Below are 27603 nucleotides of genomic sequence, written 5' to 3'. Positions count from 1 at the left end.
AAGTATATTAAAAGGTTTTGTTTAACAACATTATATTTAAAAAATATTACTTATTTTGAGGTTGGTGTTGCTGTGATGCACAAATAGCAGCCACATTTAATGGATTTATACAAATATATTTTATTTGTCAGTAAACCTACACACAAAAAAAATCTGCTGGGGAAATAGTTATTAAGGGTTAAGTTTGCCAATGTGACACTTAATTACAAAACAAAGCCTCAAGCAAGTAGCCAAAACATGACAAGCACAAAAATCCTGAGTAAAGCAAACAAGCTAATAACCAAAAGCGGTCTTTAAAATTCAACAAAACACTTAAATAATATTATTTACAATTCGATATTACAAAATAGCAATATAATCCACTTTCAGGAATAAGTTAACAACACTTTATACAATTCATTTTGGTCAGAAAATAGGACACTTTCAATCAGATATTGCTTATCAGCAATTGACAACGTGTTTGAGATTATATACAAAAAAAAAGTAACAACAACAAAAAAGTACAACAAACATGAAACGAATTAAATTAACTTAAAATAGTGAATTCAACATGAAATAAATTAACTCAAGTCCTTTTTTTTCCAACTCCCCTTTGAGTTCCTTCTTTTTTGACTGATATTTGTTTCCTGATCCAGTTCAGTATTTAAACACGGAAACACCAGCACTTCCTTATATTCAAAAGGTCCTTATTTGCTTTATAAACCTGTTCCATAAAAGTTGATAAAGAAGCAGCACTACTCTACATAGGGAGGAAATCTCCCTCTGTTATCAAGAGTTGCTGTCGACAATTCAGGATTAGCAGTGGAATAGGTCTGACCATTCAGGAGGAAAAATGGGTAATTTATAGGAAGGGGCTCACATGTGGGAGGGAAATTATTTGTCGTAGCGAGAGCTGGGAGGGAGTGCAGAGATTTTTGTGCTGTATTTCCTGCTGGTACAGATGGAGGAGAAGAAGGCAGACTAGACCAGGAAGACGGATTAGTTTGCTCTAAGAGGACAGGCTCCCCAATGGGGGGATGACCATTGTCCCCAACACCAATCCACAGAGGATGCATTGGCCTCAGATCACTTCCTGTGATGTTCTGGGGGTTATGTGGAACCCAGCTCGCGGCCCACTGCTGCCTCCCATCTGATTTACTTCCCAGCCCTCCCATTGAGGCAGGTAACTGGATCTGTGAGTTTGGCGCTGTCCCACTTTTACTAGTCCTTAGACAGGCCCTGATTTCAGGGTATGTTGGCACAGGTCGGGATAAGGAAGATGCAGGGATATTCCTCTCCATGGCTTGCGTATCATGTGACCTTTCACCCCAGTTTACTACCTGGCTCTTGACAAGGTTTTCTTGGTGTGTCCAAGTCTGGAAATGGGCTGCAGGGTTGCTTGGGGGTGTGGCCCAGTGGTATACATCTGGGTTATCCCTGTTAGGGCTTGAGTTGGAGAGGAAAAACAAGTTAGATGATAGATGTTTATATTTTCCCTCCTCCAAACTATTATTTATTTATTATCTTTAATATGGTAGGAATTACATATCAATTGCTACTGTGTTAATTCATGTTTTGCCTCTGATACACAAGGGAAATAACAGTGATCCCCTTCCTTGGCTTATTGACACAAACCTAAATGGTAATTTACTTACGATTTTGTGAGGTCTATTATCGGCAAAGACCCATGTTGAGGATATTTCTTCTGGAAAATAAACCATACAGCAATAAAAGCACAGTCTAATTGATCTCTTTTTACTGGTTTAAAAATCTCACCATGGGAAACATGTTACTAAAGGCAATTTCAATTATTTGATATCATACATGTGTAATTTCTACCCCCCAAAAATGGGAATATATCAACAAACCTCAGCACAGCGAGTGTTCTCCATAGGCGGCATCCCCCGACTCCGACCTCTGAATCTCTGTGCTGTGTTCCCAGTCTTAACCATGAGCTGGGTCCTCTTTGACACGCTTGTATGCAACAGTGAGACACCAGATTCAGTCACCCCATAGACAATTTGTGGATTTGCTTTCTTGTATTTCGCCTGCAGCTCATCTGACCCAGTCTGTTTCGTGTCCCTCCACACCAGCATCTTCGAAGCGTCAAACAGGATGTGTTCCATGCCAAACCAAGACGTCTTGCTGACCATCGTGTTGCTGCAAGCTTTCAAATAGTAGATTTTCTCCTGAAGAAATCGGAACACCATGGCAAGGTGCTCAGCCTTTCCAACATCGAATCCGTCTTCTAATTTGTCTGCAGGAGTCTCTGTGAAAGTCGTCACAAGACTCTGGACCCTCTGTAAACTTTCCACACTGTCGCCAAAATTGACCATGCAAGACAGTGGTACAGAGAGGAAGAAACTCTCTATGTCTGAGGGATTTCGTAATGCAGCCTCAATCTCCAGCCTCTCTCTTTTGCTTTTGAGATACATGTAATAAGACATTTCTGGGGCCCTTTTCAGCTGTTCATTCAATGTAGAGACAGCTAAATGGTACCTCTGCAATGCAATTGGTCCTTCGTTGATGAGGCTTTGTTGGAAAGATGAATATAAAGAGGACTGCTGCTGTAATCCCACCTTCCCTTTAAAGAGTTCCCCATACAGAGTGGGATCGTACCACAGCAGACTCCTAAATGTAGATTGTCCACTCAAAAATCGCATCTTGTTATCTACAAATTGCCAGGCCTCCATCATTATCTGCAGTTCCAGGAAAGAATTCAACGCTTCGTACTTCAGTTCCATTGGTACAGGAGGACGGTCCAGATATCGCTCTAAAATCTGATCTCTTGAGACGATAGTTCTATTGACCTCAACATTCTGTTTTTCCTCAAAGTTTAAGATGAAGTACTGCATCATGACTTTGCATTCAGTTCGCAACGGGCAAAGTTCGGCCAAGGAAGTTACTTTGTCTCCATGCTTTAGTGCATTTGAGATATCAGCCACACTGAAGTTTCTATGAAAAGTCTTAGTGTTCACCCTTACAATGTGGCTTTTTGGCTTCTGGTTGGTGTTTTCTTTTGTTTTACAAAATTCGGAATTCTCTGGTTCTATTTCTGCAAGTGCTTTGAGCATGATCATGTTGTTTGCATCAATAGTGCAATTTGGCTGTCTTTGCTGTTCTCTTGAGGCATAATTTTCTGCAATTGTAATCCCATGGTTAATGTCAGGCACACTTGTGGAGATTTCTGCTTCAGTTGTTTTCTTGTCCATAGGAGTTTGAGTGGACTTTTCAGGGACTTCCAACATGGAAGTACTATCAGGGCTAATGCAAGGAATTCTGTAACAATTCGTTTTATTCCCTCTTGTTTTCTCCTTGTGTTCCTGTTCTTTACTATGAATCAGGTCATTGTCTGTGTTGATAATCGGAGTGCATATCTTTATTGGGAAAGGAATTGCATTAGGTCTCAGATTGCGCAACTCCACCCTGTCAAGGACAACCAGATGAACTGGTTTCTCCTTATGGTCATTGACATTATTCTGGATAGTTTCACAAATCTGTGGCAAATTCTTCTCATTTTCACAGAGTGTATCTGATGTTTTTGGCTCGGGTTTCCTAACTATGTACTCAAAATTTGTCAAGTAATCTCTTAATCTATTGATGAGTTTCACTTCCTTGGAGGGTGTGTCTTCTTGTTCCAGTGGGTTGCAGTAATGTGTTCTATCTGATGTGTCTGCTTTCTCTGTCTCCATTTGACCATACTTGTGCTGCAACACCCGAGCTATCTCTTCCTGTGGTTTGGGTGTGTTTGAATTTAACTCACTGCCACAAAGAATCTTGATGGCAGCATCTAAGGGAAACTCCATGTTCTCAGAAGCTGAAATGATCTCTTTAGCAGGCGCCATATCACTGTTGGCCTCTTCCACCTCTTTTCTAGAGTGTGTATGAGCTTGTAATGCCTTTTCTTTCAGCAGATCCACCTCATGTTTTTTAAACTCAGTTATTCCCTCATTGTCTTGACTTACAGCCACGATATTGGTGCATTTCGGTGGAGGTAATTTGTTCTGAAGGGAAGTGCAATTGCTCTGGGTTTCCTGAGATGTTTCTGTGTCATGTGGCTTGCCGTCGTTGCAAGTTCTGCTTTTAGATAGATCCTTTGCTTCCTCAATGTGTTGAATGTCTTCCACAAAGTTGCTCGCAGTGCTCCCAGAAGTAGATTTTGCAGCCTCTTCATTGACTATATCTATGGTCGACGAAGTTAAGGTTGTGTCAACAGCATCAGCTATCTGCTTTTCCTCGTTGATCTTTTCATTTCCATCTCTCATAGACATATTTGTTTCTAACTCTCTCGTTGGTGTCTTCAGATGTTTCTTCTCGAAACGATTACCTCTCAGATGTTTATTATCATCGGACGTTGGGCTGGAAGTAATATACTTTGCAGGAGCATTGCACACATTCCTTTGACTGTACATTCTGTTGTGATTGAATGTCCCCCAACGTTTTTTTCTCCTAAAATCTATTAACATCTTCAGGATAGTGCTTTTTTTTGATGTTATGGGAACTCGCGTTGAGGTCTTTAAGTCATCTGACACAGAAATTTTCTGAGCTGCAACCTTTGATTTAAATGTAAAACATGATTTGTGTTTGTTCTCTCTGGCATTTCTTGTGACCTTATTGGGGAAAAAGGTTTTGCGTTTCAAGTTTTTGTGGGAAACATTCAAACAGTCTTTTTCCCTCTGCATAAATGGCATCTGCATATGGCCTGTAATGGCTTTATGGGATGATCTTGATATTTCTGAGTATGGAATGTCAGTGGTGGATTTTTCAACAATCAATTTCTTCTTCACTCTTGAATGTTGATGATTTCTCATTATCCTCACTGAAGCATTTTCCTTCCCTTTGTATTTCTCTGCCATCATTTTGATTAATTTGGCATTGCGGGCATGTGCTCTGTTGAAGGTGGTGTAGTAGGTGGATGTTTTCAGAACACCGTCAATGGGTGTGTTTTCACTGATAATGCTGTTGTTGCTAAACTTTTCATTTTCCTGTACAGTTGGTGAGGCTTGAGTTCCTTGAGGACATTCTGACACTGAAAATCTCTTGGACAGAGAGGGGGATTCCGTGACAGCGGACAATTCTCTATCAGCATTTATTGTGATGCGAAGGTTACATCCCTCTCCGATGTCTACTTGGTTTGGGTTGCAGGACGGAAGGAGTGATTTATTGGTGTCCATAGGACTGTCTTTGCATTTTGGTTTAAGGTAATGTTTACCAGAAATTGAGCATGATCCATGCTGATTAGGTGAAAGAAAGAGCTCACTGAGTTGCAGCCTGTTATACAGGAAACTGTAGACTGTATCTTTGGCTTTTGAATCATCAGCCTGACATTCTTCAGTATTATCAGCTAAGTCACCACAGGTAGAAAATGTATTGGATTCATTTTGTTGATGTTGGCCAATTTCATAACATTCTCTGTCTTTCTGCAAAAGCCTTTCATGATTTTGCCTAGACATGACTCCAGGACAGAAGACCTTGACACTCATAACTTCCTCTGATGTTTCCGTACCACAAACCTCTTCACAAGCATCCATGATATCAGTATGGCTCTCATAAATGACTGGACACCTTGTTTCTGAGGGATTTTCGTTCACCATTGTGTCATCCACTGAACTTACAGCATTTGTTTTGTTTTTCTCTTCTAAGATTGGTTCACACTTCACATCTCTGCCCTGTCTGTTTCCCTCAGCGATTTCAGGTACAATGTTTAGATTTTTTTCATCTCTTATGGAATTTGGTTTGGAGCTTGCCTCTGTGTTCTGCTTGCTTGCATTAGAGTTTTCATTTAGAGCATCCTGAGGTTTTTCCTCTGTTGCTGAGTTAAGATTGGACCTCACCTCTGTTTCCTGCCGGCTTTCAGAGGTTGCAGTTTGGTTGACAGTCTGGGGAAGGAATGGAATCGGTGAGTCATTTTTCATTGCCATTTCATCTTGTGGTTCCACAGTAACTTTGTGCACATCCTCTTCCGTTTCTGTGAGACATGTAGTAGTGGATTCTGGGCTGCAAAGGTTCATGTCTTCTGGTTCCATATTGCCTGTGTTCCTCTCAAATTGAAGGGCCACAATTTCCTCCACAGCCCCACAGACAATTGATGGATTATGGGCTGAAATTTCTGGGATAGGTTTTGAACTCTGATCACCATTTGTGGTGTACTGGGGCTGATGATGTTGTCTCACCTGCTGCTGCAAGTATGCACCACTGTCCTCATGAGTCTTTTGAGGACTGTTGTACATCTCCACTGAGTCTGTGCTGGACAAGCATCTTTTTATACTTCCTGGTTTACATAGCCGCCCAGGGTCGACTGTGGCGACCTTGTCATTTTGATTGAGTAGACACCTGGACTTCTGAAAATAGTTTGCATAAAAATTGGTTCTCTCTAATAATGTATTTTTCTCATCAAATGACAGATGTTGTAGAGAACCAATTTTTGCCTTCCTCTCCTCTTTGGTCAGATGAAAATATGGAGAATACTTCTGGAACTTCATTTTAAGCATTCTAGACGATGGCTGATTCTCAGTTGTAGGTATCACAGAGGATGGAGCTGAAATATTCACCAAAGTAGCAGTAGAACAATCTATTGGTGTATCAGGCTGGCATGGTTTTGGATCATTCTTTTTTCCAGTTTCCCTGAGATTTTTCACCTGTTTTGGTACATTTTGGAGATTCTTATGCTCTGGCTTCACGGTCAATATGCAGACAGAGGTACTTGTTTGTTGACCGCTCTCTGACTCCATTGAAATCGATCTCTGCATATTGTTAGTTTCTCGTGCCGACAATCTGGGATCCTTAATCACACGTGAAGAATAAACTATAGTAGAGACTGGTTCCAATGCACCTGTTGCAGATGTAGACTGTCGCCATAAGTTATCCTGGTTCGTGGCCAGGGTGTTCGAAACTTGTTGACAAGACTGAACTTGGTTACCTAAGTGGGGTTTATTGTGGTCAAATTGAGCTGTTCCAGCATGGCTTGGGATCTGTAAATGTATAGGATCAGTAACCAGTCCATTGTCTTCCAAGAAGGTAATTGAACCAGTGAATGGTGGTGGTAAAGGAGGAGCCCAGGAACTAAAGGGTGGTGGGGGCTGGTCACAGGGACTAAAGGGTGATGGGGGCTGGACACAGGAACTAAAAGGTGGTAAAAGTTGGGCACAGGAACTAAAGGGTGATGGGGTCTGGACACAGGAACTAAAGGGTGATGGGGGCTGGACACAGGAACTAAAAGGTGATGGGGGCTGGACACAGGAACTAAAGGGTGATTTGGGCTGGACACAGGAACTAAAAGGTGATGGGGGCTGGACACAGGAACTAAAGGGTGATGCGGGCTGGACACAGGAACTAAAAGGAGTTGGAGGTTGGTCGCAGGGACTAATGGGCGCTGGGGACTGGTCGCAGGGACTAAAGGGCGGTGGGGGCTGGTCGCAGGAACTCAAGGGCGGTGGAGGTGGTGGGGGCTGGTCGCAGGGACTAATGTGTAGTGGAGGCGGTGGGGGTTGGTCACTTCCGTTGTGATACAATTGGTTTGCGATTGATGTAATGTTTTGGAAGTTCTGTTGATCACCTCTTTGGAATGGGGGGTTTGTTCCAAATCCCTGACATCTGTATCCAGGCAATGGACTTTCAGTTGTCCCAAAATGTTTGAATGTCACGGTCGCATTCTGACCTCTACCCACTCTTTGAGCCACGGTGCAGGTTTCCAAACATGCCGCTGAATCTGGGAAAGATGAAACAAAGCAATTATTAATACTACATAGGCTATAGTTTGCGTATATGAAATATAAAACATGGATCATCAGCTGATGATGAATATGCTGGAATAAATCTAGTCATTTAAACACAATCTGGTTATTGTAATTCCATACCCTTTGTTTTTGGCCCCAGTTTTACAGATGGAACTAGAGTGCTAGTCGGAGAAGAATTTACAGAAGGAACCAATGAAACCATAGCATATGGCAAACATTGCCTTGGTCTCTGTTTTAGCTCCTGGTTTTCGTTGTAGTCAAACAGGAACACCTGTAAACAGAGAATGTGTCAAGTCATGGTCATATGGTCACATATCAAGTCATGCCTCAGAGCAGCTCTCTCTAAAGGAGTGAACTTTCAAATATATTTATAAATTGTCTATACACATACAGAGTGTACAAAACATTAGGAACACCTGCTCTTTCCATGACATAGACCAACCAGGTGAATCCAGGTGAAAGTTATGATCCCTTATTGATTTCACCTGTTAAATCCACTTAAATTAGTGTAGATGAAGGGGAGGAGACAGGTTAAAGAAGGAGATAGTTGAGACTATGTATTGTGTGCCTTTCAGAGGGTGAATGGGCAAGACAAAAGATTTAAGTTCCTTTGAACAGGGTATGGTAGTAGGTGCCATGCGCACTGGTTTGAGTGTGTCAAGAACTGCAACGCTGCTGGGTTTTTAATGCTCAACAGTTCCTTGTGTATCAAGAATGATCCACCACCCAAAGGACATCATATATACATCATATCTCATATATATACATATTGGCCACTCCTACTCCTTCAATGGTTTTTCTTTATTTTTACTATTATCTACATTGTAGAATAATAGTGAAGACAACAGAACTATGGAATAACACATATCATGTAGTAACCAAAAAAGTGTTAAACAAATCAAAATATATTTTATATTTGAGATTCTTCAAAGAAGCCACCCTTTGCTTTGATGACAGTTTTGCAAACTCTTGGCATTCTCTCAACCAGCTTCATGAGGTAGTCACCTGGAATGTATTTCAATTAACAGGTGTGCCTTGTTAAAAGTTAATTTGTGGAATTTCTTTCCTACTTAATGCGTTTGAGCCATTCAGTTGTGTTGTGACAAGGTACGGATGGTATACAGAAGATAGCCCTATTTGGCAAAATACCAATTCCATATTATCTCAAGAACAGCTCAAATAAGCAAAGAGAAACAACAGTCCATCATTACTTTAAGACATGAAGGTCAGTCAATACAGAACATTTCAAAAACTCGAACGTTTCTTCAAGTGCTGTCGCAAAAACCATCAAGCGCTATGATGGAACTGGCTCTCATGAGGACCGCCACAGGAAAGGAAAACCCATAGTTACCTCTACTGCAGAGGATACGTTCATTAAAGTTACCAGCCTCAGAAATTGCAGCCCAAATAAATGCTTTGCTGGTGACATTGTCTGTGATTTATTTAGAATTCAAGGCACACTTAACCAGCATGGCTAGCACAGCATTCTGCAGTGATTGCCATCCCATCTGGTTTGCACCTAGTGGGACAATCATTTGTTTTTCAACAGGACTATGACCCAACACACCTCCAGGCTGTGTAAGAGCTGTTTGACCAAGAAGGAGAGTGCTGCATCAGATGACCTGGCCTCCACAATCACCCGACCTCAACCCAATTGAGATGGTTTCAATCAATCAAATACACGTGTTTAGCAGATGTTATTGCTAGTGTAGCTGTTTTGGGATGGTTTGGGATGAGTTGGACCGCAGATTGAAGGAAAAGCAGCCAACAAGTGCTCAGCATATATAGGAACTCCTTCAAGACTGTTTGAAAAGCAGTCCAGGTGAAGCTGGTTGAGAGAATGCCAAGAGTGTGCAAAGCTGTCATCAAGGCAAAGTGGCTACTTTGAAGAATCAAAAATATATTTAGATTTGTTTAACACTTTTTTTGGTTACTACATGATCCCATATGTGTTATTTCATAGTTTTGATGTCTTCACTATGATTCTACAATGTAGAAAATAGTAAGAAGAAAGAAAAAAACCTTTTCCAAACTTTTGACTGGCACTGTATATACAGTGGGGCAAAAAAGTTTAGTCAGCCACAAATTGTGCAAGTTCTCCCACTTAAAAAGATGAGAGAGGCCTGTAATTTCCATCATAGGTACACTTCAACTATGACAGACAAAATGAGAAGGAAAAAAATCCAGAAAATCACATTGTAGGATTTTTAATGAATTTATTTGCAAATTATGGTGGAAAATAAGTATTTGGTCACCTACAAACAAGCAAGATTTCTGGCTCTCACAGACCTGTAACTTCTTCTTTAAGAGGCTCCTCTGTACTCCACTCATTACCTGTATTAATGACACCTGTTTGAACTTGTTATCAGTATAAAAGACACCTGTCCACAACCTCAAACAGTCACACTCCAAACTCCACTATGGCCAAGACCAAAGAGCTGTCAAAGGACACCAGAAACAAAATTGTAGACCTGCACCAGGCTGGGAAGACTGAATCTGCAATAGGTAAGCAGCTTGGTTTGAAGAAATCAACTGTGGGAGCAATTATTAGGAAATGAAAGACATACAGTGCCTTGCGAAAGTATTCGGCCCCCTTGAACTTTGCGACCTTTTGCCACATTTCAGGCTTCAAACATAAAGATATAAAACTGTATTTTTTTGTGAAGAATCAACAACAAGTGGGACACAATCATGAAGTGGAATGACATTTATTGGATATTTCAAACTTTTTTAACAAATCAAAAACTGAAAAATTGGGCGTGCAAAATTATTCAGCCCCCTTAAGTTAATACTTTGTGGCGCCACCCTTTGCTGCGATTACAGCTGTAAGTCGCTTGGGGTATGTCTCTATCAGTTTTGCACATCGAGAGACTGACATTTTTTCCCATTCCTCCTTGCAAAACAGCTCGAGCTCAGTGAGGTTGGATGGAGAGCATTTGTGAACAGCAGTTTTCAGTTCTTTCCACAGATTCTCGATTGGATTCAGGTCTGGACTTTGACTTGGCCATTCTAACACCTGGATATGTTTATTTTTGAACCATTCCATTGTAGATTTTGCTTTATGTTTTGGATCATTGTCTTGTTGGAAGACAAATCTCCGTCCCAGTCTCAGGTCTTTTGCAGACTCCATCAGGTTTTCTTCCAGAATGGTCCTGTATTTGGCTCCATCCATCTTCCCATCAATTTTAACCATCTTCCCTGTCCCTGCTGAAGAAAAGCAGGACCAAACCATGATGCTGCCACCACCATGTTTGACAGTGGGGATGGTGTGTTCAGCTGTGTTGCTTTTACGCCAAACATAACGTTTTGCATTGAAACCAAAATTGAACTTTTTGGCAACATCTGACCAGAGCACCTTCTTCCACATGTTTGGTGTGTCTCCCAGGTGGCTTGTGGCAAACTTTAAACGACACTTTTTATGGATATCTTTAAGAAATGGCTTTCTTCTTGCCACTCTTCCATAAAGGCCAGATTTGTGCAATATATGACTGATTGTTGTCCTATGGACAGAGTCTCCCACCTGAAGACTCTGACCAGAGATCCTCACTGAACTTCTGGAGAGAGTTTGCTGCACTGAAAGTAAAGGGGCTGAATAATTTTGCACGCCCAATTTTTGATTTGTTAAAAAAGTTTGAAATATCCAATAAATGTCGTTCCGCTTCATGATTGTGTCCCACTTGTTGTTGATTCTTCACAAAAAAATACAGTTTTATATCTTTATGTTTGAAGCCTGGAATGTGGTAAAAGTTCGCAAAGTTCAAGGGGGCCGAATACTTTCGCAAGGCACTGTACAAGACCACTGATAATCTCCCTCGATCTGGGGCTCCACGCAAGATCTCACCTCGTGGGGTCAAAATGATCACAAGAACGGTGAGCAAAAATCCCAGAACCACACAGGGGGACCTAGTGAATGACCTGCAGAGAGCTGGGACCAAAGTAACAAAGCAAGGGCATTGAAGATGAAACGTGGCTGGGTCTTTCAGCATGACAATGATCCCAAACACACCGCCCGGGCAACGAAGGAGTGGCTTCGTAAGAAGCATTTCAAGGTCCTGGAGTGGCCTAGCCAGTCTCCAGATCTCAACCCCATAGAAAATCTTTGGAGGGAGTTGAAAGTCTGTGTTGCCCAGCAACAGCCCCAAAACATCACTGCTCTACAGGAGATCTGCATGGAGGAATGGGCCAAAATACCAGCAAGTGTGTGAAAACCTTGTGAAGACTTAGAGAAAACATTTGACCTCTGTCATTGCCAACAAAGGGTATATAACAAAGTATTGAGATAAACTTTTGTTATTGACCAAATACTTATTTTCCACCATAATTTGCAAATAAATTAATTAAAAATCCTACAATGTGACTTTCTGGATTTTTTGTCTGTCATAGTTGAAGTGTACCTATGATGAAAATTACAGGCCTCTCTCATCTTTTTAAGTGGGAGAACTTGCACAATTGGTGGCTGACTAAATACTTTTTTGCCCCACTGTATGTGTATTTTTACACTATATGACCAAAAGTATGTGGACACCTGCTCCATCGAACATCTCATTCCAAAATCATGGGCATTAATATGGAGTTGGTCCTCCCTTTGCTCTATAACAGCCTCCACTCTTCTGGGAAGGCTTTCTACTAGATGTTGGAACATTGCTGCAGGGACTTGCTTCCATTCAGCCACAAGAGCATTAGTGAGGTCAGGCACTGGTGTTGGTTGATTAGGCCTGGCTCACAGTCAGCGTTCCAATTCCTCCCAAAGGTGTTCGATGGGGTTGAGGTCAGGGCTCTGTGCAGGCCAGTCAAGTTCTTCCACATCCATCTCGACAAACCATTTCTGTATGGACCTCGCTTTCTGCACGGGTCATTGTCATGCTGGAACAGGAAAGGGCCTTCTCCAAAAGCACATAATCATCTAGAATGTCATTGTATGCTGTAGCATTAACATTTCCTTTCACTGGAACTAAGGGGCCGAGCCTGAACCATGAAAAACAGCCCCAGACCATTATTCCTCCTCCACCAAACTTTACAGTTGGCACTATGTATTCGGGTAGGTAGCGTTCTCCTGGCATCCGCCAAACCCATATTCATCCGTCGGACTGCCAGATGGTGAAGCGTGATTCATCACTCCAAAGAATGTGTTTCCACTGCTCCAGAGTCCAATGGCAGGAAGCTTTACCCCACTCTGGCCGATGCTTGGCATTGCGCATGGTGATCTTAGGCTTATGTGCGGCTGCTCGGCCATGGAAACCCATTTCAGGAAGCGCCTGACGAACAGTTCTTGTGCTGACGTTGCTTCCAGAGGCAGTTTGGAACTCGGTATTCAGGGTTGCAATCGAGAACAGACTATTTTTATGCGCTTCACACATCAGCACTTAGCGGTCTTGTGTGGTCTACCACTTCGCGGCTGAGGCTGTTCTACTGCCAATGTTTGTCTATGGAGATTACTTGGCTGTGTATGTGATTTTATACAACTGTCAGCAACGGGTGTCGCTGAAATAGCCAAATCCACTAATTTGAAGGTGTGTCCACATACTTCTGAATGTATAGTGTATATTATATAAAAGATAGAGAATGACAGTGGGGAAAGATAGACAGAGGTTGTATCAAAGAGCAGCAAGTGGGATTTGAACTAATGCAGACACCGTAGATATGTATGCTGGAGGCTGCGGCATTACCACTAGACCAGCCAGGCCACTAAACTTACTGACGAGCTCAAAACTTGCTGAGACAAGCTGTCCCTCGGGACAGCGGGGTCTTTGGACACGTGACAATCGTAATTCACCGTTGGATCATGTGTGCTGTTCCTTCCATAACATGGAGGTACTTTTTTCACCTTGCCAAAGAGAACCTATGGGAAGAAAAGCAAAAACATATGTTTTACTTGCTTAATGAATAGAAATAATGTAAATTATCATATTGACGACTATTACCATCTAACCTTGAAAATGATGAGGATTTTTCCAGCAGGGGTGTTGCCGCTGATATTTTTCAGGGCCACATCAGCGTGCCTGTGCAAATAGACTCCATATGACGGGTTTCCCAGAGAGTGTTGATCTGTGTTCTCAACCTTCAGTCCGTGTTGATACATTTGCTTAGCTTTTTGGTCAGAGGTGACTAAAAAACAGAACCTCTCCTCCATTTCTCTGACGTGTCTATCCTTTAAACGCATTTCAGATCTGAGATAATAGGAACATGAAAGCAAATGACTGGTCAACAGGGTTAGATGTATCACACACTGTTCTGAAATTAAATATAACACCAACTCTACATATATTAGTGATTCCCTCATTAGGCAATTTAGAGATCCCGCAAAGTAGGCATAAAAAGATCATTGGTAAAACTAGGAAATTATGAATGTGCAATTTCCACACACAGGCATACTTCAACTTCAAAGAGAACACTCGATAGGGGATAACAACACCCTATTTACCTGATAGGGGATAACAACACCCTCTTTACCTGATAGGGGATAACAACACCCTATTTACCTGATAGGGGATAACAACACCCTCTTTACCTGATAGGGGATAACAACACCCTCTTTACCTGATAGGGGATAACAACACCCTCTTTACCTGATAGGGGATAACAACACCCTCTTTACCTGATAGGGGATAACAACACCCTCTTTACCTGATAGGGGATAACAACACCCTATTTACCTGATAGGGGATAACAACACCCTCTTTACCTGATAGGGGATAACAACACCCTATTTACCTGATAGGGGATAACAACACCCTCTTTACCTGATAGGGGATAACAACACCCTATTTACTCGATAGGGGATAACAACACCCTATTTACCTGATAGGGGATAACAACACCCTCTTTACCTGATAGGGGATAACAACACCCTCTTTACCTGATAGGGGATAACAACACCATCTTTACTTGATAGGGGATAACAACACCCTCTTTACCTGATAGGGGATAACAACACCCTCTTTACCTGATAGGGGATAACAACACCCTATTTACTCGATAGGGGATAACAACACCCTCTTTACCTGATAGGGGATAACAACACCCTATTTACTCGATAGGGGATAACAACACCCTCTTTACCTGATAAGGGATAACAACACCCTATTTACTCGATAGGGGATAACAACACCCTCTTTACCTGATAGGGGATAACAACACCCTCTTTACCTGATAGGGGATAACAACACCCTCTTTACCTGATAGGGGATAACAACACCCTATTTACTTGATAGGGGATAACAACACCCTATTTACTTGATAGGGGATAACAACACCCTCTTTACCTGATAGGGGATAACAACACCCTCTTTACCTGATAAGGGATAACAACACCCTATTTACTTGATAGGGGATAACAACACCCTCTACTTGATAGGGGATAACAACACCATCTTTACTTGATAGGGGATAACAACACCCTCTTTACCTGATAAGGGATAACAACACCCTCTACTTGATAGGGGATAACAACACCATCTTTACCTGATAAGGGATAACAACACCCTCTACTTGATAGGGGATAACAACACCCTCTACTTGATAGGGGATAACAACACCCTCTACTTGATAGGGGATAACAACACCATCTTTACTTGATAGGGGATAACAAGACCCTCTTTACTTAATAGGGGATAGCAACACCCTTTACTTGATAGGGGATAACAACACCCTCCACTTGATAGGGGATAACAACACCCTCTTTACATGATAGGGGATAACAACACCCTCTACTTGATAGGGGATAACAACACCCTCTACTTGATAGGGGATAACAACACCCTCTTTACGTGATAACAACACCCTCTTTAGAGGATGATAACAAAGCAATATAACAGGATATTAGATAGTCAGATGTTGCTGGAAACCATATGTTTGATACCATTCCATTGATTCCATTCCAGCCATTATTATGAGCCTTCCTCGCCTCAGCAGCTTCCACTGATGTGCATATTCATATCATGTTTCAGTACAGAGTTGTATATGCATATAGCACATGCATGCAGTTCTTGTGAAGATATGCACTAACGCCATTGAACAACATGTTGATTGTCACCTTTTTTCAAAGAACTCTCGCAGTAGCTCCTCGTTGTGTATTAGCGTGACATCATCCCACTGCCAGCTGAAGGATATCTCCTTGCCCATGTCCAATCGGGACTCATTCAGAGTTGTCTGTATCAGACTATAGTCCCTGCTCTCTTTGAGGCAGACATCCAAAAGAGCTAGTCAAAAAGAGATGCACACGGACAGGATACAATGTAATTCAACCATCAACATAAATACATGGCAAAACACTCTGAACTTTAATTCACAAATCAATAGTTTTAGCATTATTGTTATTGTTGATAATAAATTGAATTTATATCACACTTTTTCAAGTGCTAAAAGCATTGTAGAGCGTGGCACTGACTTTATGAGCTATCAGATTATATTATTCAGATTATATTGACATTGGTTCTGAATGTGATTATATGTTTCTCATACCTTTTCCATCTCCCCTCTTCCTCCTGGGAATGGTGAAATTCCTCAGGGTCAGAGCTCCTATTACCTGGGAAGACGTCAGGGTCGGAGCTCCTATTGCCTGGGAAGAGCTCACGGTCGGAGCTCCTATTACCTGGGAAGAGCTCACGGTCGGAGCTCCTATTGCCTGGGAAGAGCTCACGGTCGGAGCTCCTATTGCCTGGGAAGAGCTCACGGTCGGAGCTCCTATTGCCTGGGAAGAGCTCAGGGTAAGAGCTCCTATTGCCTGGGAAGAGCTTCGGGATGGAAGTGCCATCTCTCTCTTGCTACCGAGTGTCTCCATGGTGCTGGCCTAATCCAGAACATCACCCTGTTAAAAGTCCACACATCAGATCACAGCCAAGAGGACCGGACAACTTCTTCTTACTACAAAAACTGTTAAACACCATTTTGTATTTTCTCAATCTGGAATGCTGTCATGGCGTGTTTTTGTATGAGGCACACTTCCCCATTTCTGAGTAACATGATAACTTGATTGTGCAAGCATTCAAAAAACTGCCAATTAGTATGTTGTTAAGTCAACCTTCTTCCCCATTTCCAAACAAAAATTGGTGCCAATGCTCAAGTATACTTACGGTTTGCATATCCAATCGTGTTCAGTGGTGGTATTTACCCTCATTCATCGAGATATAGTATACTGTATTGATTTACAAAGTACTGGATTCACAGCAGAATAACAAGGTGCCCAAAACGGCAACCTTATCTCTCAGATTGTTCGATGATCTAGCTTAGCTCACGGAAATCATTCGTTTTTCTTCCTTGTCGAGGGCAAAGTTACTGGCACATGCTTGAGCGGATCAGAATCTGAATGTAAATATGTGTAGTTCTAATATCTCACCCGGTCTCAATAATGTCTACCCATTCCTGGAACATGTATGGTGTATCCAAAGTCACTGTGTTGTCTCAGTTGACCTTTAACCTTCCCTTCTGATAAGTCTCTCAGCCCCCATTTGCTTGTTTTAACATCATGTGACCCACGTGACCATATACAGACAAGTATTTGGAGCAAAACAGATTCAACTTGACAGATTCAACTTGAGGCCAAAGGTTGTACAACACTGTCTATAACTGTGGAAATAAGCCAAATTGGTTAATGCAGACAGATCGTAAACTACACTTACAGAAAAACCACATGACTTCACAAGTGGAAAATCACATGCTTTCACATGAAATTTCACACTTGAAGTCATGTGAAAACATGTGTTTTTGAAAAACTTCATATGATTTCACATGTTGCTTTACATGTTATCACATTACCTTCACATAAGATCCCACGAAAACATGTTTTTGGAACACTTTACGTGTTCACATGTGAAATTCATGTGGTTTTTCCGTAAAGTCAAATCAAAGGTTTGCTTCTATGTATTGAGCAACAAATCACCAAAATCTGCTCCAAAACCAAAATATCTCTGGAAATGGAACAGTGATATCGACCTGCGTGTGAGCCTCTGATGCAAGGAACCACTCAAAAACAGAAATCACAAAAAAAAAGTGTGTTACCTTTTAATTAGATATTATAAACAAAGTAAACAATTCTTCAAAAAATATGAAGAAGTAGGTAATCCAGTCAAAACAGCCATCCAACGCTAAAATGAAGAAGTAAGCAGTCTTTTTTTTTAACTGGAAATGTCGAAAGTGAGCTCAGCCTCACAGGACTGGTTCCATGTGTATGAAACAAGTACTGCACAGACTGTTCTTTGACAATCAGACGGCAAACAAGTTTGATGGCAAACAAGTTTAGCAGGTTTATTTATTTATTTATTTATTACACTTGTTCCTCCTGAATACTTTTCGACCATGAACTTTGAGGCATGCATTCCAACAGCTTCATCTATGAGGCTGGTTGAAACAGGCATGTTTCACCCAGACTACCTGCACTATCTTTATCGAGCCCTTTTTGCACCAACTCTTTTGATTCATCACATACACTGCTGTTACTGTTTATCTGCTGTTACTGTTTATCTGCTGTTACTATCATCTACTGCTGCTACTATTATCTCTGCCGTTGCCTAGTCACCTATTATGTTTATATCTACCTCAATTACCTCATACACCTGCACATCAACTCGGTACTGGTACCCCGTGTATATAGCCAAGTTATCGTTACTCATTGTGTATTTATTATAATTTTTCTATAATTTTTCTCTTCATTTTTGGGAAGGGCCGTAAGCATTTCACTGTTAGTCGACATCGATTGTACTTGTAACATGCTACGTAAACAACTTGATTTGAAATTACTTGGAAGGAAAAGGCACGACTCTCGCTTCACAATTAAAAACCTGATGTTTTATTTTCTAATTTGTGTTTTAAACATTTGTTTAATGTTTTAAACTTGAGTTAGAAAATAAAACATCACGTTTTGAGTGAGCGTTGTGCCTTTTCCTTCCAAATGCTCTAATTTTTGGTTGCACCTTGTCACATGTTGGTTAAGCACCTCTCCATAAATCATAAATCACCCCATCTCAAGACAAACTGTAAACCTGTACTTATACTGACTGCAGAGTGTGCATCAGTAAAACCTTGATGTTTTTGTTAGACCATCATACATCATGTTTAATCTTTTAATGAAGATACACTAAAGATGAAAAAAAGCTAAACAAAATAAGCAGGAAATGACTGAAGCAGTGAATACATGCTGTTCTCTTACCATACTCAGAATTGTGGATAAAAATCTTCAAGCTTGTCTCAGATGCATTTGTCACTCAAATGTGAGTGTCATACAATTTGTACTTGCAATTTAAGGGGACACTCTGCAAAGGGTTACTGCAGGAGGAAATGGCTTGACCTCAAAGTCACATGCTCAGTTGCAAAGGCTCAGGAAGTCCCCGCCACTGCTACAGCTCACACCTCCTATAGCTGCATATATAGGTTCTTACCACAAAGACTAATATATTCTACTGAAAGACACCAAAATGAAGACATCATTTTCCAATCCTGTTCATATACAGCTGACAGATTTGGTTTTGACTGAATACACAATCAATTGCCCTTTAATTGTTGTTAAATAGCTGTTCATCGTTTTATAATAGTTCCCCTATATTGAACAACATGTTGAATCATGGAAAATGTACTGATCTGAAGGATAAGCACTGCAGCACACTGACCTACACACATACACTAACATCATGGGTGGTATGCTAATTACAACAGCTATAATAGTCAACTACAGACAGTGTTGGCAAACTGCATGTAATTCAGCTAGTAATTTAACTACATTTTACAGTAGCTTGGTGTTAGTTGAACTCAATTCAAATGTTGGTAGTTTTTTCAGTAGTTCATTATTTTGTAGCCATGTAGCGGTGTAGCTGACTACTGGAACTACACACGACTGTTTTACCATGTAGCGGTGTAGCTAACTACAGGAACTACACTCTACTTTTATAGCTAAAATAAAATAATGGATGAAATAGGCAAGAATTGTCTTTATTTTTCGGCATCAGGCCTAATTCTCCCTTGAAAAATAGGTTATGCGTTTAAGCTAAATTGCACATTCTGCTAACATCTGATTCCAGAGTGATCTGTTCTTGAAATTTGTAGTCGATAACATATCAGGTTTAGATATGATAATTTTTCACAAAGTAGTTTGGAGGTAGTGAACTACCTTTGCAAAGTAAGTGTAGTTAAATAAACTCTAGCTTTAGTGTAGCTTAAAGTCTTCCAGTGTGAAGTAATCGGTTGCTTGGTTAACTCTTTTTTCAGAGTAGCTTCCTCAACACTGACTAGAGATGGGCGTATGTGATATAATTATGGGCGCACAGTGATAAAAAGCACCAAAACTGAGGCCTCTCTTTATAGTGTGACCTTTTGTGTATTTACATGGTGGTTACAGGGCCTACAGAAAGGATTCACACCGCTTGACTTTGTCCACATTTTGTTGTGTTACAGACTGAATTTTAAAATGGATTCAATTGAGATTTTGTGTCACTGGCCTACACACAATATCCCCATAATGTCAAATTGGAATAATATTTTTAGAAATTGGTAAAAAAAATGTCAAGCTGAAATGTCTTGAGTCAATAAGTATTCAACCCCTTTGTTACGGAAATCCTAAATAAATAAGTGTAAAAATGTGCTTTACAAGTCACATAATAAGTTTCATGGACTCACTCTGTGTGCATTAATAGTGTTTAACATGATTTTTTAATGGCTACCTCATCTCTCTACCCCTTTGCACCCTACACTTTATCTGTAAGGTCCCTCAGTCGAGCAGTACATTTCAAACACAGATTCAACAACAAAGAGCTTGGAGGTTTTCAAATGCCTCGCGTTGAAGGGCACCTATTGTTATAAATATGTATTTTTTAAGCAGATATTGAATATCCCTTTGAGCATGGTGAAGTTATTAATTACACTTATGATAGTGTATCAATACACCCAGTCACTACAAAGATACAGGTGTCCTTTCTAACTCAGTTGCCGGAGAGGAAGGAAACCTCTCAGGGATTTCACCATGAGGCCAGTGGTGACTATAAAACAGTTACAGAGTTTTCAATACTAACCTAAATGACAGAGTGAAAAGAATAAAAATATTCCAAAACATGCATCCTGTTTTCAATAAGGCACTAAATTAAAACTGCAAAAAATGTGACAAAGAAATTAACTTTATGTCCTGAATACAAAGCGTTATGTTAGGGACAAATCCAACACATCATTGAGTACCACTCTTGATATTTTCTAGCGTGGTGGTGGCTGCATCATGTTATGGGTATGCTTGTCATCTGCAAGGACTAGGGAGTTTTTGGGGGGATGAAAACAAACAGAATAAGCACAGGCAAAATCCTAGAAGAAAACTTGGTTCAGTCTGCTTTCCAACAAATACTGGAAGACAAATTCACCGTTCAGCAGGACAATAACCTAAAAGACAAGGCCAAATATACACTGGAGTTGCTTACCAAGACAACATTGAATGTTCCTGTATGACCCAGTTACAATTTTGATGTAAATCGGCTTGATAATCTATGGCATGACTTGAAAATGGCTGTCCAGCAAATCGACAACCAACTTGACAGAGCTTGAAGAATTTTTTTAAGAATAATGTGCAAATATTATACAATTGCAAAGCTCTTAGAGACTTACTCAGAAAAACTCACAGCTGTAATCGCTGACAAATGTGATTCTAACATGTATTGACTCAAGGTTGTGAATTCTTATGTAAATAAGATATTTATTTTTCAATAAATTAGCAAAAATTTCTCAAATCATATTTTGAGTTTGTTATTACGGGATATATTGTGTGTAGATGGGTGTGAGAAAACAGATTTAATCCATTTTGAATTTAGCCTGTAACAACAAAATAAGTCAAGGTCTTTGAATACTTTCTGAAGGCAGGTACATGTAATTAGTGTGGATAGGTACACATTAGTGTGGGTACTAGGTAGACCTATGGATTACCATGTAAATGGGTGGTTGACATAATGGCAAACACAATATAACTTAATTTAAAATGGTTACAATTGTGACATTACTAAAAGCTTTGTTTTTAAAAAATCTTGGAAGAGCTCATGAGTAAATTCATCCAGTGTTTGTGTTTTGTTCTCTCACAATTCTGAGCCAAATGTGCTAATTGTCCAATGTTGTGTCTGTCCCATGGAAGATTGTGGAACTTTGAAATTAAATTAACATAAATTAATAAAAACATGAATACAATTCCCTTCACCTACTCTTGTACTTATGACACAGAAGTCTCTTTCAAGAAACAATAGTTCCCAAGTCCATTTGTGATATTTCAAAAATTAAACTTTGTCCTCAAAACCAATGTCCAAATGGTGTGACACAATTCTGTGATCAAACAACGAGCACCATTGGACAGGGAAAGGTTCTCTTGCAACGAGGAAGTACAGAAGACATTGCTGGAGCACATAGTTGGAACAGATTGGCAGCTTTGTTGTATGTTGTGTATTGTCCACGAGGTGAGGCCAAAAAATAAACATTTCAAAAGGTGTTGTCTTGAACAAAATGTTAAGGCAGGTAACATGAGGCAGGTAACATGAGGCAGGTAACATGAGGCAGGTAACATCGTCATAATACACAATTAAACACATTGTTTTCTATCTAGATTTTTATCTGTGAATCTAATTCAAAATGTAATGGGGAAACACTTGGTTATGGTCATTAGATGAGGAAATTGTGTTTTTCAATGTAAATTCTAGAATATAATTACTGATTTAACAACAGAAGAAACTAATAATTAGTGAAAATAATATTTTTGTCTATTGGGGAATTAATAAACCTATATATTAGAATGAATTATAATGCCACACCAGAGGACAAATTCAAGGCTATAATGCATGACATGGTTAATTAAATCTGATTTTTTTCCAATAAATCGAAGGTGGCCACATAACATTTTTAATTGTTTAGACAGTCTATTGCAACTATATGTTTTGTTTACATTAATTTTAGAAGACAGATTTTTTTCACTTTTGTTTTGGCCATATGGCAACTACTTAAATACACACAGTATTCACAACCCTTGACCTTTTCCACATTTTGTTGTGTTTAATGTGTTTAATTCCATTCGCTCAGTTCCAGCTGTTAATATGAGCCGTCCTCCCCTCAGCAGCCTCCACTGCTCTGTACCCCATACTTTATCTGTAAGGTCCCTCAGTGGAGCAGTGAATTTCAAACAGATGCAACCATAAAGTACAGGGAGGTTTTCCTAATGCCTCGCAAAGAAGGGCATCTATTTATTTATTTGTATTTATTTCACCTTTATTTAACTAGGCAAGTCAGTTAAGAACAAATACTTATTTACAATTGCGGCCTACCAAACCCTCCCCTAACCCGGAAGACGCTGGGCCAACTACACATGTGTGTAGTTTTATGTTATCACATGTTGCTTTACATGTTGCCTCATGTTATTACATTAACTTCACATGAAAGCATGTATTTTTGGAACAGTTCACACATGGCCAGGTGACATTCATGTGTTATTTCTGGAAGGGGCAGGTCAATCAGCTTCCAGCTACAATGTCTCAGAACCTACCTAGAGCTAGCCAAACTGGTTTAACTGCTCACCAGGTTGAGCTGGATTTTCCAGCAGGGTATGTTTTAGGGACATGTATTCCAAAGTGGTACCAAACTTAAAAATCGAGCACAGGAAACATACTTCACAACTGGATTAATCTGGTGAAAATTTTATTGAACACTAAAATAAAAGGATTGATGGTTAATACAACTGTAAAACATCCACATGTTCATCTATACCCTTCAAAGCAATACAACTGTTGCCATGAGAATCCGCTTCATTTTCCAAGACCGCATCATAACCAATGATGTATATAAACCCTGGATTGTTGACGCTATGTATCGGCCATATTGACACTCCCCAGTAGGCGCTGTCCTCCATAGGAATGAATGGAATTCTACAATATTTCAATGTTTCAAGGACAAAATTGCATGTATTTAAGTATTTTGTTGTTGTAGTGGGGACAGTAATATTAGTAATCTCAAAAAACTATACTTTAAGGAAAATGCTATATATTTTTTACTTTAAGTTTAGCTCACATTATATAATTTAAAAGTATGCATTAAGGTGTCTGTAATAGAATATATGTGGCAAAAACTAATGTAGATATTTATAAATTAATAGCTTCCAATGGTGGGGGAGTGCCAAGATGGAGGCACGGTGGCTTCAACATAACGCCCCTATCAGTCATGTAGTGTTTATATAAATCACTGATCATAACCCTTTGAAGACTGCATTCTCTTCAGCTTTACCCTCTCCCGGACCCTGCTACATGTAGAAGCTATTCAAAGACAAACATTTGAATCATTAGCATAAAAAAATTAAAAATATCATTAGATTGTCTATAGATCTTTTGGAGCATACTCACAGAGGCAGGGTAACTGTAAATAGGCATCACTGATCCGATCACTATTTCCTTTGGCTAAAGTATCTTGTCACCTTGGTACTAACTGCTTTGAAAGCGGTAGGAGATACAGGTCTCTGTCTCCCATCTGTCTAGCTGTAGGGATGTCTTTTGCTTATAGCAAACACAATTTGCTAAATTCTGTAGTAATGACAGACTCTCCCTGGGGCCAGTACAAATGACACTCTGGTGGCAAAGTGTTGGTAGTACATGTTCTAATTGATAACGAGGCTTCCACTGACAGTAGGCTATTTACAGTTGCACTTTACCATGTGTGTTCTGGGAAGACATCTTGTGAGTGCACAACATGTCGAACTTCAAGTTTTTTTTTATCCTACTTTTGAAATGTCCTCTTTGCATGCATGCAGTTTGGTTTCATATGAGCACCTTTATATCTTATCATATAGCACCATTTTTTATAGTAAATCCCCCCCCCCCTTTTCAGTTTAGGACCCAACTGTTGGCATGCATAAACTTTTTTTTAAAACGTGTTTTTTCTCAGATAGGTTTTTTCTAAACGTTGCAATCTTTTACAAACATTACAAGGCAATAAATGGATATTCATACGGTACCATACATGTAGAACATGAAGTATTACAGTACACAGGTTAAAGAAAGTTCTAGAATACTAAACAATTGCTTTCTTGTTTTGAGTCATATAATATTCTATAGGACACGCTAATGTTGTACATTACATTTATCCAAAGATACACTAAACATTTTTGCTTCACTATTTCGTTTTTTTTATATCATTACCATAGACAGTTATATTTCGAAAAATCCCACTGCAGTAATGCCATGATAAACACAAAAGCCAAAAGAAACAAACCAACAAAGCTTCTTCAATAGCCAGACTTTTTCACAGCACGCTACCTACACAACAATAAATTAGAAACATATGTAAATACGCCATCACTTTTCCCAAGTGAAGCCGGGACTCCTTTTCTCTTCATTGTCACTACTGCCGTTAGGTGGTTATTAGTGTTTTGTGGAACTCAAGTACTAAGTAACCTATGCTTTTGAAATGATAATCTCCTAAACATGCTTGAACATCATTGGTGTTTTGTGCAATATAAATCTGTTGCAATAAACATATCCCTCTTATTTCTTTCACAAGATTGACAGGTAATCTTTTCCATTTGTTCTAAAAACGAATAAAAATGATAATCCTAATCAAAACAATACCACCAAATTGTAAAGAAGTTTTAAGGCTAAAAGGTTGTAAAACCTTTTGTTTGGATGATAACAGTCCAAATTGAATTCATTCAAGTGATTTATAAGAGACCAACTCAACCTTCAATGATGACCTTGCTTGCTCTTACAAAGACGTTTTGACCATTCAAACACCTGCCCAAGTCTAGTTGGATATCAGGCCGACACATGATCTAGTATGGCTTTCAGGCAAGCTACAAATACGGAATAGTCAATTAAATTCATTCTAAGCGTGTCTTTCTTGGATAATACCGGTACGTCACTGTATTTTCTGTGGAGTCAATTGTGAAATACAACGTCCTTAATAGATTGCAAAAATAATAATAATAACTACAGAAAGCATTACATAATATACCTGACAAATATAATGGAATAAAACAGTATAATATATCTTTCATCTTTAATTCCATAGAATTTCTCATTGACTTAATTTCATATATTTTTGTTTGGTAGAATAATAAGGAAGAAGAAACCTGTGTGCACGTAATCTAAAGTGCTTGTTTGATCATGTTGGGTTGATAGTTCCACCCACATGAAATGGTTCAGGGAAATTTTTGCAGCAAGATCTGGAGCATTTGTGGTTATGTCAAAACAACATATTTTTTTCTATAAGTGATTAGCTCCAAATGTACAACAATTGAGCACTTTGCATTGGAAATGATAACCTTTGCTGCAACCATAAGGAGCTGTAAATTAATTTAATTTTCTTATCATCACGACACCACTACAACTTGGATTTAATCCTTAAACTTGACAATCAAACAAGACAAGTTACACTCAAAGAAAGTTTGTCTTAACCATACGCCTACAGCAGTCAGAAAGGTATGGACATTTCATTTTGTATAATTTCACAAGAAAACAGAGAAAGCTCAAGTATATTTACTAAATTGTGAGAACTTTTGAGAATTGAAGGTAGATATCAACCCCATTGGACATTGCCATTGCTAGCTGCCCTTACTTTAACAACAACCCAATCCAAGTAGACAAAACAATGCTATTACACTGTAAGACCTTATTGAAAAGGGGTCACAGTGGGTTCAGGTAAAACAAGACTAGGAGCAGAAGGGCGGGCTAATAACTTCATGGCCACTATCTGGGTCAGTTTATCTTTAAGTGCAGCTTTTTTTAGATTAAAATAGGCGATAGCATCTAGCAGAAGACTAGCCTTATGGTGTGGTAATTTAAGTGCATGATTGTCACATCAAAGTTAAACCAATGCATGGATCATGTGATCCCTCCATGTAAATTAAGTAATAAACAGCAGAGGGAAGTGCTGCTTTTTTATTTTTTTTTAAGTGCTTTCTTAGGGAGGCTTGTGTTTTAAAGAGCAAATAAACTGTGCATCCCCACTCATATTCTCTCTTCATCTCCAAGAGAGGAAAAAAAGCCAATGTTTATAGCCTAGGCCAAATTTTCTCTTACTTTGCCCCAAAAATACTGTGATCAGCCGTATAATCTCAAACACATCACGGGGCATCTGCACTCTAAAATGTAGATATAAATGAAAGCATATGGGAACAAATTTAATATATTCCACATTTTGATTAAGTATGAGAATCCAAACGAATGTTGTAGTAAAGTTGTGCTTCAAATTATTTTTCTATAATAAGTTGAAAAACTTTTAATGTTGGAATAGATGAATGCAATCATTCAAGTGGAATTTCCATACCACACATTAGATAACAGAAAAACAATGAATAACCAGACTATTCTTGCGCTTTTCATGCACTATGGTGCGGATTGCTACCACTAAGAATTTAAAATAAATAAATACTGGTCTTTAAGATATCAAAAATCAAAATATTAAAGTTTGGTTTTTAGAGACAACGATTTTTAACCTTGTCTTGTTTTGTTATTGACCTATCCCTTTTTCATAATATACAAAGTACCTCTTTCCTTGAGATTCAAGATTCAGTCCACTGCATTCATTTGAAACCACAATATGCCTTCACACAGACTGTGGAAACTTATGCGACAGTAGCATGATGCATTCTGACTTTTCTATTAGGTTGTTCTCTCCAATGGATCTTCCATGCAGGACAAAATGTAAAGAAAATGACATTTGTCCATTTAAGCTCTGCAGAAGAACCACTGTTTTATAGACTCTGTGCAATGGGGCATTGTTGCTAGGGAGTTGCAGCCAAAAGGAAAACAATGAAGAAATATGAACGCCTATTTCATACATCATTTATCACCAGATGCAAGGGAAACGTAAAATAGGAGTTTCAGCACAGAATGTTGGTTACAACTAGTACAAACAATTGTTAAGCCCTTACGAGTACTGCAAGATCATTTGTCTAGCAGACGTG

General features: G+C 39.5%; 1 protein-coding gene across 5 annotated transcripts in view; it reads right to left on the bottom strand.

Moving 5' to 3' along the window:
• Positions 1 to 100: 100 nt before the first annotated feature.
• Positions 101 to 27603, bottom strand: part of tex15 (testis expressed 15, meiosis and synapsis associated) — a 44674-nt gene continuing 17171 nt past the window's right edge. The window contains exons 1-9 of one of the 5 annotated variants that reach the window (XM_036976767.2): positions 18859 to 19295; positions 16176 to 16521; positions 15748 to 15913; positions 13645 to 13882; positions 13411 to 13554; positions 7836 to 7986; positions 1848 to 7687; positions 1635 to 1684; positions 101 to 1425 (exon numbers count right to left, since the gene is read on the bottom strand). In XM_036976767.2, coding sequence (XP_036832662.2) covers positions 735 to 1425; positions 1635 to 1684; positions 1848 to 7687; positions 7836 to 7986; positions 13411 to 13554; positions 13645 to 13882; positions 15748 to 15913; positions 16176 to 16494 — 7599 coding nt within the window. In that variant the 5' untranslated portion in view covers positions 16495 to 16521; positions 18859 to 19295 and the 3' untranslated portion in view covers positions 101 to 734. Of the gene's footprint in view, positions 1426 to 1634; positions 1685 to 1847; positions 7688 to 7835; positions 7987 to 13410; positions 13555 to 13644; positions 13883 to 15747; positions 15914 to 16175; positions 16522 to 16786; positions 17280 to 17711; positions 17897 to 18858; positions 19296 to 27603 lie in introns of those variants that run through there. The other 4 variants (XM_021601657.3, XM_090233705.1, XM_036976768.2 and 1 more) reach the window with 4 other exon arrangements.

This window comes from Oncorhynchus mykiss, chromosome 5, assembly GCF_057628025.1.
Source record: "Oncorhynchus mykiss isolate SJ-2025 chromosome 5, ASM5762802v1, whole genome shotgun sequence".
Taxonomy (NCBI): Eukaryota; Metazoa; Chordata; class Actinopteri; order Salmoniformes; family Salmonidae; genus Oncorhynchus; species Oncorhynchus mykiss.
Note: the sequence above shows the minus strand (reverse complement) of the source record. Positions and strands in the feature narration are given on the sequence as shown.